The sequence below is a fragment of the Lepus europaeus genome, chromosome 1 (genome assembly GCF_033115175.1).
Source record: "Lepus europaeus isolate LE1 chromosome 1, mLepTim1.pri, whole genome shotgun sequence".
In the NCBI taxonomy this organism is placed as follows: domain Eukaryota; kingdom Metazoa; phylum Chordata; class Mammalia; order Lagomorpha; family Leporidae; genus Lepus; species Lepus europaeus.
The window spans coordinates 170434318-170449916 of NC_084827.1; the positions used below are offsets into that span (position 1 = coordinate 170434318).

Below are 15599 nucleotides of genomic sequence, written 5' to 3' on the forward strand. Positions count from 1 at the left end.
ATTTTTTTTTTTCATTTTTATCGCACTGATATTACATTATTCTTTCTAGTCTTCAATGACGTGGTTCTAATAGATATGTATCTTGAGGGTCAATTGACCATTTATTTAGTTGAAAGCATATTTAGGAAACAGTGTTACGACAGAGAAACAGAAATTTGATCCAATAACCATTTATTATGGTGAAGATAAGTAGAGATTTGACCAATTTTCTTACTTTAATTCATCCATTGAAATCCTTTCCCCCACTTTTTCTGTCTAGCATACTGTTTACTGGCCTTTATAAGATACTACATTAATCATAATAAAGTGGTTCATTATTATTAATTTTATTAATTACACTTTTCATTTTACATGTATTTCTGGTGTTAATAATTTCTTTTTCTGCAAAGGGCCAGATTATAGGTAGTTGTGAGCCACGTTCTCTGTTCTGAATACTGAACTTTATTTTGTAGGCCATAAGAAACAAGTGGGTTTATCTGTGTTTTAAAAAAATACTTAGGTGCTGGTTCAAGTCCCAGATGCTCCACTTCCAATCCAGCTCTCTGCTATGGCCTGGGAAAGCTGTAGAAGATGGCCCAAGACCTTGGGCCCCTGCACCCACGTGGGAGATCTGGAAGAAGCTCCTGGCTCTGGATCAGCATAACTCTGGCCATTGTGGCCATCTGGGGAGTGAACTAGTGAACCAGTGCATGGAAGATCTCTCTCTCTCTCTTCCTCTCCTTCTCTCTCTATGTAACTCCTTCAAATAAATAAATAAATCTTTTTAAAAAAAAACTGTACTTGGAGAAAGAGAGAGAGAGAAATTCCCTCCTATCTACTGTTTTACTTCCCAGATGTCCACAATGACTAGGACTGGACAAGGAACTCAATTCAGGTCTCCCATGAGGGTGACAAAAATTCAGTTCCTTGAGCCACATTGCTGTCTTCAGGATCTGCCTCAGCAGAAAGCTGGTGTCAGGAGCCGGAGCCAGGGATTGAACAGACGCTTATGTAGGATGTAGACATCATAACTTGTAGACTGAATGCCCGTCCTTGAATTTCAAATAATCTCCATGTGTTTTGAAATATTGTTATTTTGATTTTTTTCAACTGTTTAAAATATAGAAAAAGCATAAAAATTCTTGCTCATGGGCTGTGCAAAAATAGGCACTGGGTTATATTTGACTAGTGAATTGTGGTTTGTCAACATTGTCCATTATCTTGCAGATATATATGAAAAGGCTATAGTACTTGTGTGTTTGATTTTTCTTTATGTTTTAGTAGTAAATAACTAAAATGTTGGTGACCATAGGGGAGAGTAATAGCATTTTCCATGAGAGTATTAACATTCCAGTCTGGCCTACTGACGCCTAGTGATAGGAGAGCCTCCCACAACTCGCCTTCTCAAATCTCACCCACTGTTCTTGTCTCCTCTTTTTACCTCATCACCACTGCCCATGGTGTCTGGGAGAAAGTTCCTGGAGGTAAAGAGAAAATCGAGAGAATTTTAATACCCCAGCTACCTCTACAGTCAAAGTAGCTTATACCTATTATGCAGGGAATAGTAATATTTCATAAAATCAGCTACTCTGGCTGGAGAGGTTAACACAGGAAGAGTAACATAGAACTGAGAGATTACTCCCTCTTCTTAGGATCATCTGATAACTAGTGTTGGTTATTGTATCTGTTGTTTAAGAAATTAAAATTTTATCCACAAGCTTCAAGACCCAAAACTTAACTAGATTCAAGGCCAACAGACAATTGCTTGATATTACATTCCATCTCCTAAGTCTTGGATAAATTGTATTTCCATGTTAACTAATGAGGCTCAAAACTGAAAATTAATAGAAATATGCATGTGTGTAGCAGTTTTACTCTGGTATCATTTTTCAACATTGAATTGCTCCAAATGCTTATTTCAGCATCTTTTCTCTTTATGATTTACATATTTTTGGAAAATTAAGCATTTTGAATAAACATTATCGAGATTTATTACTGTACTACAGTGTTACTCCTTTGTTCTTTGGAGAAAATACACGTTGATTCTCAGAAGTATTAAATTATTTTTCCTAAAGAGGGTGATTATTGAAATGTAGTAAGTGTACTTTTCATTTATTGTTACTCTGGATTCATGGCAGGCTCACTAGAAAACATTGTTACAATGTATGGGACTCTACCCCTTTGCAAGCTTTGGTTCACTGCTGCCTACACCATGGGAAATGTGAAATATGTAGCAATGTATGTAACATTTATGAATCATGTACAATAAATATAAAATGTACATGTGAACTATCTACAAATATGCATATGATATAGTTGTGAATAATGTACCAATATTTATTCAAAGTCCAGAAGAATATATTCCTTTTTTTTAAAGGTTTTTTTTTTAAATTTTTTTTTGACAGGCAGAGTGGATAGTGAGAGAGAGAGACAGAGAGAAAGGTCTTCCTTTTTGCCGTTGGTTCACCCTCCAATGGCCGCTGCGGCCGGCGCATCTCGCTGATCCGAAGCCAGGAGCCAGGTGCTTCTCCTGGTCTCCCATACAGGTGCAGGGCCCAGGGACTTGGGCCATCCTCCACGCCTTCCTGGGCCAAAGCAGAGAGCTGGCCTGGAAGAGGGGCAACCGGGATAGAATCCAGGTGTGCCGGCGCCGCGAGGCGGAGGATTAGCCTGTTATGCCATGGTGCCTGCCAAAAGTTTTAAACTTTTTTTTTTTTTTGACAGGCAGAGTGGACAGTAGAGGGAGACAGAGAGAAAGGACTTCCTTTTTTGCCGTTTGGTTCACCCTCCAATGGCCGCCGCGGTAGGCGCGCTGCGGCCAGCGCACCACACTGTTCTGATGGCAGGAGCCAGGTGCTTATCCTGGTCTCCCATGGGGTGCAGGACCCAAGGACTTGGGCCATCCTCCACTGCACTCCCTAGCCACAGCAGAGAGCTGGCCTGGAAGAGGGGCAACCGGGACAGGATCGGTGCCCCGACCGGGACTAGAACCCGGTGTGCCGGCGCCGCAAGGCGGAGGGTTAGCCTACTGAGCCGCGGCGCCAGACAAACTTTTTTTTTTTTTTTTTGACAGATAGAACAAGTAAGAGAGCGAGACAGAGAGAAAGGTCTTCCTTTTTCTGTTAGTTCACTACCCAAATGGCCTCTACAGCTGGAGCTATGCAGATCCAAAGCCAGGAGCCAGGTGCCTCCTCCTGGTCTCCAATGCGGGTGCAGGCGCCCAAGCACTTGGGCCATCCTCCACTGCCCTCCCGGGCCACAGCAGAGAGCTGGACTGGAAGAGGAGCAACCAATACAGAGCCACGGTGCCACAGGTGGAGGATTAGCCAAGGGAGCCCTGGCGCCGGCCCCTATATTCCTTTTTTTTAAAAAACAAAATATTTATTTTTTGAAAGGCAGACTTACAGAGGGATGGAGAGAAAGAAAGAGATCTTGCATCTGCTTCATTCCCCCAGTGGCTGCAATGGCTGGGGATGGACCAGGCCAAAGCCAGGAGCCAGGAACTCTATCCATGTTTCCACATAGGTGACAGGGGCCCAAGCACTTGGGATATCTTTTCTAGGCATATTCTCAGGGAACTGGATCACAAATGGAGCAGTCAAGATTTGAACTGGCTCTCAAAGGATGTCAGTGTTGCAAATGGCAGCTTAACCCCCGTGCCACATCAGTGGCCTTCGTTATTTTTCAATGTCAAACAACTACCAGCACCCCAATCAAGGGGTTTGACTTAATTATATCAGGTTGCTTCCTTTTCAAGAATGAAAGATACAATTAAAACTGTGGCTTGAAAAGAATACAGTCTTTTTTTTCTTTATGATATATATATATATATATATATATAAATTATATGTGTGTGTGTGTGTGTGTAACCTTTTAGGATAGTTTTAGATTTATAAAAATGTTACAGTGTTACAAAAGGGTACCTATATGTCCAACACTGTTGTTTCCACTATTGTTTATAGCTTACATTGGAGTGGTTCATTTGTCACAGCCAGTCATTCCATATTGATATCTGGTTAACAAGCTCTACATGTCATTTTGATTCCCTTAATTTTTTTCTTTTTTTAGTATTTTATTTGTTTACTTTAAAGTCAGAGTTATGAGATGCAGAAGCAGAGGCAGAGAGAGAGGTCTTCCATCCGCTAGTTCATTCCCAAGATGGCCACAATGGCCGGACCTGTGCCGATCCGAAGCCAGGATCCAGAAGCTTCTTCTGGGTCTCCCATGCAGGTGCAGGGCCCAAAGACTTGCACCATCTTGTACTGCTTTTCCAGGCCATAGCAGAGAGCCGTATCAGAATGGGGCAGGCAGGACTAGAACTGGAGCCCATATGGGATGCTGGCACTGCAGGTGACGGCTTTACTTGCAACACCACAGTGCCAGCCCCTGATTCCCTTAATTTTTACCTAATGTCTTTTTTCTCCTCCAGAGTTCATTACATGGCATCACATAAACTATTGTCAGTTGTTAGGTCTCTTTAGACTGTGACACTTCCTATTTTTCCCTAAAAAATTATTTTCTATTTATTTGAAAGGCAGAGTTACAGGCAGAGAGGGAGTAAGTGAGAGAGATCTTCCGTCTGCTTGTTCACTCCCAAATGGTACCAATAGCTGGGGCTGTGCCAGGATGAAGCCAGGAACCTGAAGCTTTTTTGAGGTCTCTCATGTAGGTGCAAGGAGTCCAAGCACTTGGGTCACCTTTCGCTACTTTCCCAGGCACATTAGCAGGCAGAAGGGTCAGAAGTGGAGCAGTGGGTTCTCAAAACCCATGCCCATATGGGATGCTGGTGTCTCAGGGAGTGGCTTAACCCTCTATGCCACATTCTGGATGACCTTGACAGTTTTGAGTAGTGCTCTGGTAACTTGTAGAGTATTTCTCAATTCTGGTTTGTCTTGTGATTGGAGTGGAATTATGTGATTTGTAAAGGGGGTGGAAAAGATAAATGGCTGCCATTCTCATTACACCATCATCAGGCCTCCTATTATCTGCATTATTGGTCCCTGTTGATCATCTGAAGGTGGTGTTATTTGAAAGACAGTTTTTCTGTTTGGAGTACTACGACAAATTATTCCCAATTTTCTGTGAACAACAGAAAAGTTACTTCTTATGGTTCCTGAGGCTAGAAAGTCCAAGATCAAGGTGCCAGTGTGGTTGGCTCTGGTGAGAACCCTTTGGGCCTCCTCTAAGTTGTAGTTGGCTGACTTCTTGCTATGTCCTCAAACAGGGGGAGAATTGAAAAAGCCTCCCCCACTTTGCCTCTTTTATAAGGGTGCTAATCTGATTTATGAGGAGTCTGCCCTCGTGGGGTATCACCTCCAAAGGTCCACCTCTGTGCTATCACCTGAATGTTAGGATTTCAGCATAGAAATGTTCACACCATAGCTCTAGACTTCTCCACTGTGAAATTACTCTTTTCCCCTCCTTTCCACACTATACTCCTTGGAAGCAAGCCTCTGTGTGTAGCCTGTCATAAGGGCTGGAGATTTATGTTTCATTTTATTGATGGAGAACTTCATTTGATTTTATGACCTGAATTTATTATTCTAGAATATTGCCTCTCCTGATTATACAAATTTTGATATACAAATTTTGTCTAAGGGATGTGTGTTCATAAGAATTGTCTTGCAATTGTTTCTCAATGTACATTTACCCAACTATGTTTCTCTCTTCTTCATGGTATATATAATAAATGGATTTGGACTAAAGATAAACTAAGGTTATCTAATTAAACAAATAAACTAGAAGTTTATTTATGGGATTTGGTTTCATTAGTCAAAACAGTCAATTCCCAAAAAGTTTTATCAATTCCAGATAGAGTGGAAATGGATTTACAGCTATAGTTTAATAAGATAGGAAGAATTGTGTGAAAAGAGAAAAAAATAATTAAATTTTTATGGGTAATATTTATAACATACTTCATATCATGTATCACTCTATTTGTTATGTTCAAATTTAGAATTTTTTATCAAAGATATGTAACATTTTAAAGTAAAAGAAAAATGGATAAAATATAAACATCATCTTTTTAACTTTTCATTGCTATCCTTATATTCTGTTTTAAACTATTTATTATTCTTGGTGAATTTACACATTTAAATAATGTTAATTCCTGAATGACACAAATACAATTTGTTATAAATAATACAATGCATTCTATACATGTAAAACAAAACAAGTATGAAATATGCTGCTGACACTGATTGGAATGCAACAAACTGCAATTGTTTTGCAGCCACATGTACTGCTTCATATCATAAAAATATTAACAGAAGTTAAGTTACAAAAATTTAATGTTTGTGCAAACAGATAAACAAACTGAAAATATAGAAGTGATGCTATAAGAGATACGTTGCCTTCAAGAAGCTTTAAGTTGTCTCAATTATTTCAAAACATGTAGAGCGTAGATTTTACTCAGCAGAAAATGACCTGGAGACTTTCTGATAGTCAACAAAAACCACTCCATGGCTTCTATCCAATTCAGAGAACTTTCATTGGGAGCCTAGAACTCTGCTCTATGAGCTGAGTCTACTGAGATGAGTGAGATTTTGGGCCTATCCTCTAGGAACTCTGTATCACTAATTCCATTATGACAGTTTAGAATAACAATAAATTTTGCTTATATTTCCACAAAAATAGAGTTATTGTATTCTTATTGTGTAGAATATAATGCTATAAAATATTGTAAATCTTTTGAACATTTTTTGAGTCATTCTGGCAATCTCTTGTTGGGACACAAGCATATTAACTAGATTAATTCAACAAAACCCCTAGAATTTTGTTAAAAAGGTGATTGTCCATGAACAAGTCCAGAGCCAATAACTGGAAGATATCAAAAGGCATAAAACACAGTCTATCCTTTTGCAACACTTTATATTAATTTATGTACATATCAAATATTTATCTAAAAGTATCATTTTCTGGAGTCAAAGCAACACCATCAATTCTGATTTAACCATTTGATAACACTTTGGCATTATTATTTTTTTTATTTATAAAACCCAAAATACATTTGCATGTTTAAGTTGGACTTCAAAATGTAATATGTACAGTAATAACCATTATAACTTCTAAATAAAACTCAGGAGGAGATAGAGCATGTTGTAGTAGAAAAATCCTAGCTTTCAGTATGTCTGGCAGAATTTAACATAACATTGATAAAGGTCTCCATGAACACCTGGCAGAGAGTTGATATGGAAAACTATTTTGTATTTGTCAAGATTCAATATTTGAAGCTTGTGCATCATTTCTCTGTTCTTAAAATGAGTTGACCTTCATTATGCCTTGTAAACCACACACCAACTTTTGAAAGTGAAGTATTAAGTTACTTAGGCAAAGAAGTGCAGCAGAAATTCACTACACACAGCATTTGAATGCATGTTTTCTAGCTCTAGGTCCTGCCCGCTTCCTCAAGGATTAGTAATCAAGAAAATTTCAGGTTGCCATGTTCACATTAAAACCTCTTCCGTGGCTTTTGACAGATATCTAATTTTTTGGAGGTTTGATTTCCTCATCTGTATATTAAGGGTGTTGTACTAAATTCTCTTATCAGTTCTTTCCAATTCTGTACACATATAAAAAAGGCAGTTGAGTGTAGTTGTTACAACTATATATGTATGGATGTTGAGTGTTGAAAATGGATTCTTGGAATTAAACCTTCCATTGATTGGTGCTATAAGTTTGGGCAGGTTCCCAAATCTCTTTATGCCTCATTTTACTCATTATTATGGATTAATCAATAGTATTTACTTCAGATGATCATCATTGTGAGGAATAAATGAATTAAACTATGCAAAGTACGTAGAATGAGATCCTATTTAGAGAAAACATTAGATAACTAGGTAAGTATTAGCTCTGATTGTTGTCCTAATACTGTAACACCAAGTTCAGTGATGTCACATGAGGTTTTTTTTTTTTTTTTAACTTTCATAGATTAGATTTGCTTAACTAATTGGAAACTTGATTCATGGCTCATCTCATTTTCATTCTTGCATAACACACTCAACATGCTAGGTGTGCTTCAGTCAATAGTTGCTGGTAGACATGGTATTGTGTATACCTGGGAGAACTCTTTACTTGTCCACCAGTATGTGTATTTGTATCAATATATAATTCACAGTGAATGTTTTCCTGGTAAACCTATTGATTTGATGAATTTGTTTCTCTACATTTCTGGAAGTAATTAGGATCTGTTTCAGTGTGATGGTAGAGTTCAATGATTCTAACCTAGACATCAAAAACTATAGCAAAATCTTATTTGAAGAAAATTATGTAAGCATTAAATTCCAAGCATAGTGAATGCACAGCAAAAGTCCATTTTATAGGAAGAATTATCAAACATACTAATTCTATTACATATTTATAAACAGACTCAAGAGATTTTAAAAGGTTTATTGATTTGAAAGACCAAGTGATTGAGAGAGAGGAAGAGACAGGAGGAGATTTTCTATATGCTGGTTCACTCTCCAGATGGCCTCAACAGCCAGGGTTGTGCCAGTCCAAAGCCAGGATCCAGGAACTCCATCCAGTTCTCCTACATGGGGGCAGGGACCTGGGTGCTTGGGCTATCACCCACTGCTTCTGAGGCACACAAGCAGGGAGCTAGGTCAGAAACAGAGTACCCAGGACTCAAAGCTATGTTTCAATATGGAATGATGGCATTGTAAGTAGCATCTTAACTGACTCTTCCATGCGCTGGCCCCATAACTTCATGTTTAAAAATTGTTTCAAGGAGCTGGTGCTGTGGTGCAGTGGATTAGTGCCTTGGCCTGAAGTGCCGGCATCCCATATGGGTGCCAGTTCAAGACCCAGCTGCTCCACTTCGGATCCAGCTCCTTGCTATGGCCTGGGAAGGCAGTGGAAGGTGGTGCAAGTCCTTGGGCCCCTGCACCCACATGGGAGACTCGGAGGAAGCTCCTGGCTCCTGGCTTTGGATTGGCACAGCTCCAGCCTTTGTGGTGAGTTGGGGAGTGAACCATAAGATAGAAGACCTCTCTCTCTTGTTACCTCTCCTCTCTCTGTGTGACTCTGACTTTCAAATAAATAAATTAATCTTAAAAAATCATTTCAAGAATGAATATTTTTATTGACATTTAACATTCATATCACATTCACACTATGCATCACTGAAAAGTAATTTCAACAATTACATTTAGGTTGGGATCAATAAGACAATGGAACCAACATAAAAGTAATGGCAAGTATTTTGCAAATCTTAAAAAAAGACAAAATAAAAATATTTTTTTCAGATTATGGACTTTTAGAACATATTGAAAAATATTCTTACCCAAATTATTGTTAAATAGTATCATGATATTTAGTAGTTTACGATCAAAATTTATTTATAGTTTCCATGTTTTTATTTGTGCTTTACAAGAATTATTGCATTTAATGTATTTTAAGGGTTTTAAAAGGCAGTCTAGAAACAGCTGACATTTTTCTAGCAAAGTACTAGCACAGTGCAAAAAAATGCTTTCATTCCATTTCTTCTGTATTCACTGTTTCCTTTTTGCTAGGTGGCATGCATGCAGTGGTTTCATGGAGATCATACAATGCTTGAGATGATTGAGAAAAAGCGTTGCTTATGCAAAGAAATAAAGGCTAGACAGAAAACGGAAAAGGGCCTTTGCAAACAGGATAGCATGCCTATTCTACCCAGCTGGAAGAAGAATGCAGGTGCAAAGAAATACAGCCCTCCGCCCTATTCTAAGCAACAAACGGTATTCTGGGACACTGCAATATGAGGGTGCACAGGCTGACGGCGCTCCACAGCACTTCAAATGAAGAGGGAGATTGGCTTGGTCATGTGATATCAATTGTTGCATATCTTCTCTGGAATGCCATGGGAAGCTGGCCTACTTGTGGCAAGCTCAAGATAAAACACGTATGTCCTTGTGATGAAGGCACACTTATTTATCTTGGATTATTTTGAATCCAGAAGATGTTAAAATGTAAATATTTTACTAGTTTATGGTTGACATCTGAAATGAAACACAAGTATACATGTATGGATTACAGAAATATCGAGAGTTTACTATATGATATAATTTCGTTATTAACTGGTTTGTTATCTCTTTTATATGTAATCCCTTGATGCCTTTTATTAATTTTTGCATTTAAAATGTTCCCGCCCCCTTGTCTGCACTTGGCTTCTGTTCAAGAGCTCATGGATATCAATCATGTTCAGTCACATAATATATGATCTGGTGCTAGTAATGTAGAAGTTGAATATCATATTTGTTAAAAGCGTTTTTTGATTTTAAGTTTTTAAAGATTTGAAAGGAAATATCTGAAAAGGTGATATGAATATGGATGTGCATATTATATTGACACCAACCTTTTTGTTACATTGGCTTTATAAGAATTCCTTTTTAATATCCTTTTGTTTATACTAAGCAATGATTAGTCAAACTCAAGAGAAAGTTGTTAGGAAACGTTTGAACATCCCAGCAGAAATCATTCCCTTCAGCAATGACTTTAGGGACACCTGTCCTTGCAACGTTGACCTGATGGAGGAGACCAGGGTTCACTGTGACAATGGAAGGAATAAGGAATGAAAAGCTAAGGAGCATGACTGCTTTCCAGAAGATGAGGCCAGTGGCCTTGTAGCTGCCACAATCACTAGTTTAAGTAAATTTTTATAATGCTTCTTTCCCTGAGAAAATGAGAAATAATTATTCAACCAGACTAGTTTACCTGTTCTTAGCTCACCATTTGCCACTCTATCTCAAAATTTAAGTCCATTAATGGAAAAGTATCTTGTTAATGTTTTCAAACCAGTTATCACTGCAGTTTTTGGGTCACAGCTGTCTGTGCATGATCATCATATCCATTCTCACTGATTATGACACCATGACCAAAGAATTATGACCACTTGTTTATTTTATTTTGTTTCAAGGAAGAAACAGGAAATGCAGGGGTTGGGATGGGGTGGATTCCACTTTTAGTGTTGTGGTGAAATTTAAGTGAAAAAAAGTCACATATATCTTTTAAGAATAACTTGTTAGTTGAATATAAATATTGCCACGGATGAATAAAAAAGAAACTATCACATATATTTTGTATATTTAAATTACTATTTATGCTTCCTAAAATCGACAGTATGTGGTTCTTTGTAAACAATCAATTTAGTATTATATTTCTGAGAGAAAAAGTGTGTGTTTGAAGTAATTGTCATAGTGGTTTTCCTTATAAGGGTATTGACAGCAATAGTTCAGTGCTGCTCAATAAAACCAAATATAACAGGAGATAGGGAATTTTTGTAATCTAGCAAACAAACCTAGTAATACTATATCAGTTATAGTTCCTTGAAAAGCCTTTGAAATGTTATAGAATAATTTTTTAATGTTTTATAATTAATGTATATTTTGATGTCCAATTTAAATTCTAACAGAAAAAGGAAAAAGGTAAGTGGGAGCCTGTGTTGTGTGTGTGTGTTTGTGTGTTTGAGAGAGAGAATGAGTACTCAGTGGGAGGAGAGTAGACATTAAATGCTTCCTGAAGTTAAAAAGCAGGAAAACGTAAAGCAATCTCTAGTAGTTTCAATGAATCCTACTGCCATGTTTCGTCACCCACAGCTGAGGTTACATTTCAAACACAGCAATCAGAGGAGCACGAATCTAAGAGTGATGAAAATGTGCTTAGATACAAAGAAAAATTGAAACAAATGTGTTATGACCCGGGTTGGTATCCGAATGTAAGTTGTGACCACATAAACTCATTCCGGTCAGTCAGCCACAAGACATCAGCTCCCAGCATCTTTATGAACTTGATACCCATAGAGCCAGGTTCAGTATGGTTGTAATCATCCCTCTCTTAAAAATTATATTCCAGCAACATCTTTGTATGGAACGCTGCAAGTGTGTTTTTCAGATGCTGATCTTTCCCATATCTCTCTGAATGGGCAGAAGACATTTGTTTAATGCTGGCCACAAGGAAACAGAGGTACTAAAATTGTGTTGGATTCAGTCATTCTTATCCATTCTGACTCACACTATTGCAGGGTTTTGTGCACTCCTTTTTCTGATGCATTCTTTTCTGAGGAGTTAACTTATTTGAAAATTTGTCTGAAGGCAATGATTTCTATTTATTCCTTCAAATTTCTCCTTTAAAGGGAAGTAGTACAACTGGGAAAGTGGCTTTACTGAGATTTAACTCAAGACTTTTTTTTTTTTTTGTGCTTATACAATGTCAGCTGTGGCAATAGCCATTCAATGATCAATTTCCTCTTCATATAGTGTTTCCCTGTGTGGCAGGTCATATTAGTCATTAGTATACAGAGAAAAATCATCTGACTCTGACAGTAATCAGTCAGGATATCTCAATGTGTGGAGTTTGTTGGAAGATAACCTGCAGTCAGAACACTATGCCATGATAAAGCTCACATATCTCATAGTGCCAAAGAACCAATCACCTCATTGGCATGGTGATCAGTTTAAAGGAGCTCCCACCCCTGTGAAAAAAATGACCTTTTCACAGCAAATTTTATAGAAAAGAATTTTTATTTGCTGTCAACAAGATGCTTTAATATGGAAAACACTTCTTAGGAGAGAAGAAATAAATTTCTTTAGAAATGATGGAAAGAAAAGGTAGAGTCCTGTATTTTTCTCCAATTACAGAAACCAGTATATTCCTAGGCACAATAATAGTCTTTTACAGAAATACTGTCAGCATTTCCCCCATATTCACACTACTGAAGCGAATTTGGAGTAATTAGTGATAGATCTGTGTACATGAAGGTTAGTATTCATACTTATAAAATAATGGGAAAGTAAAATAAAACAAAGTGTTGAGGTAATAATTTATAAAGGATATACTCATTCAATTATATGGCAGGTATCATTATACAGCTTCACTTTTTAACATAGTGATAAAATTTGCTTTCAGTGATTAAAGAGAAGAGAGAAATTGTTTCTATACTAGATTTTTGCAAAGGTGTAAGTCTTGTCCACACATGCAATTTGATTTGATTCCTTTGAGAGAATTTAGTGAGTAATTCAATAAAATTACTAGTATTGAGTTAGAATCTTAACTAATTAAAGAAGACATCAAAACAATGAAAATAGCAAGTTGCAATTTTCACATCACTTACATATTAAGGTGAGCCAATTTACTGAAGTAGAAGAGAACTTGTAAAACAGCTTTACTTACATGTGATGTGAAGAAAAGTTTCCTACGATTTAAGCAGCAAGTAACCTGAGATGAGAGAGAGCTCACCTCTTTAAAGGAATGGAAGTACAAGAGAAAAGCAGTTCACAATTCATCTCATCCCTAACTTTTACAGAAATAAAAGAAAAATGAGACATCTAGTATCTAGGATTATCTCACTAGACCTTCCCTGTGTGGGAAAAAAGATAGTTAGTTGTAAAATGTGGACAACTTGTTATTAATTTATTTTTCAGCATTTTTTTATGGAGCAACTTACATATCAGTCATTTAAACAAATTTGGAAACATTTGGCATTAAATATTGAAAAATGCTTGGTCCCAGATTCCAGGAGCTTAATTATGCAATCAATATATTTATAACAATATTAATATGAATAATAAAAATTGTTTTTAAGATGACGTAAAATTTCATGTGTTTGATCTTATGTATTTGTGTGTCATTCTCTTTTCTCAGATCAAGTGTAAAGTCAAAATTAAATAATAAACATGCTAAATTTAATGTCTAAGTATAAAATGTTATTTGTAAGCCTCTATATGTGCACATATGATATATAATGCTGTCTATGTAAATCAGTAACCGATAAGACATTTTGTCATGTTGGACTCAAACATTGTGGCTTGGGGTTTGGATGGTTTAAAACCCTTTGATATTTGGGTTAATTACATCATATTAAATATGTAATCTGGAAAATTGTGTTTGATTACACTTCCTTTTAAATATTATGAAGTTTCAAATTAAGGGGAAATAATTTTAAAGGTTGGATTGGATTAATCTCAGCCAAATATGTGTGAAAATCCTTTCAAAATATTCGGTCGTCCCCAAATATAACTGGGTTTGCCCACCCTAAGAGCATCTACATTTAAACATGTATACACCCACATACAGTATAAATACTGTATATAATATATATGAAAATGTTTAGTATGCACCTCCTTTGTTTGGAACTCCTTAAGTTAACATTTATAGTGTAACAATTTGTGTCAAGTGCACTGTGATTATAAAAACAAAGCACAGTAAAGTCACAGGTCTTGTTATCTTGCACTAAAAATGTGTTTACGTATTTAGAAATTGTATGTTTACTTTCTTGCTCTTTTAAACAATTGAAACAAATAGCTATGAGAAAGTGATATAAAACAATATGTTTTTTAGTGGATAATGGCACTACATTTTTAAAAGACAGGGTTTTTAAGAAAACCATTAAACATCCATTCCAATATAACATGTTTACCGTATCTAAAAATTTGAATGTCATATTGCATTTTTCAGAACTCATTAGAAATGTCAGGTATGTGCCTGAAGAAATGTGCAAATAAGCATTAGATAATGGATTTCTCTACTCATGTGTTATTAGCCATTTCTATATATATAATTATATAAGCACTGATGTTTTAATGTCTCTTAATTTTGTACTTGATTTTTTTAGGTAACATGTAATTATAAATGTTCTTTGATACTACTGAAGTAACCAGATGTTGTTTGAAAACAAATTGATTTCTTTAGTGCATTGACAACATTTTACAATACTTTTGTGCTTATTTATTTGTGCTCCCGTGTAATTATAATAAAAGCAATAGTTTAAATTGGTTGACTTTGTTGTGGCTGGTATTTTTTCAGCATGGAACAGCATAGTGAGGATTCTTTGAAAGAAAATTGCACAGAAAATTTTCAATTGTTGCAATTTTCTATGAGATTACCCTAACCATGCAACGTTGGCTCTGGTGAGTATTGAGCGCTTGGACTCCTAATTGTGTGAAATCACCACTTGACTTCTGCCTCAGAGTGACCCACTAACTAAGAGGATCCTAGTCACGTCTCTTTCTTCTCTGTGCATACAATTTAGGCAAATGAAAAAGAGTATATCCAAGGTGAGCTTGGGGAATTAAAGAAAAATAAAATCGGCAATCCTAGGACTGCAATATGGAGACAAAATATTTAGTGGAAAGTACTTGGCATGCTCATTTTTCAATCATATTTCTCAAATTAACCTAGCCTAAATGGAAAGAGAATTGGTTTCTTTAATATTGTTTGAGTATCACTAATGAAAACATCACTGAGTGTATAAGATATATAAGACAAGATTCTGGAGCTTGGTGAGCTTACGAAAAGCAGGTACACCTGTTATAATGAGGCATTGCCTTACTGATTTTTTTCATATTCATTTTTAAAAGGAATACAATTAATTCTCACTGTTTATTCTTACTCTTCCAGCTACTCAAAAGCTCAGTGTGCTGCTCTTTCTCCTGATTGAGCAAGAATTAACCAGTTACCACCACCTCATACCACCAACCACCAACTCAATCTGGCTCAGTACATGACACAAAGTGCCCCCTATTTTAAATTAATGCTCTCTTTTATTCTCCCAATCCCCATTAAAACTCATTCTTCCAGATTTGGAATCTCACAGTCTAATTAAATTATATTAACACTAAGATGTGACAGATTGATACAACAATGTT

The 15599-nt window shown here is 36.6% G+C and overlaps 1 protein-coding gene across 1 annotated transcript in view; it reads left to right on the plus strand.

Annotated features, from left to right (window-relative positions):
- The window catches only part of NYAP2 (neuronal tyrosine-phosphorylated phosphoinositide-3-kinase adaptor 2), a 286714-nt gene extending 276924 nt beyond the window's left edge, over window positions 1–9790 (plus strand). The window contains exon 6 of the mRNA XM_062202217.1: window positions 9492–9790. Within this exon, the coding sequence (XP_062058201.1) occupies window positions 9492–9719 (228 nt within the window). The 3' untranslated portion in view covers window positions 9720–9790. The remainder of the gene's footprint in view (window positions 1–9491) is intronic.
- The last annotated feature ends 5809 nt before the right edge of the window (window positions 9791–15599 follow it).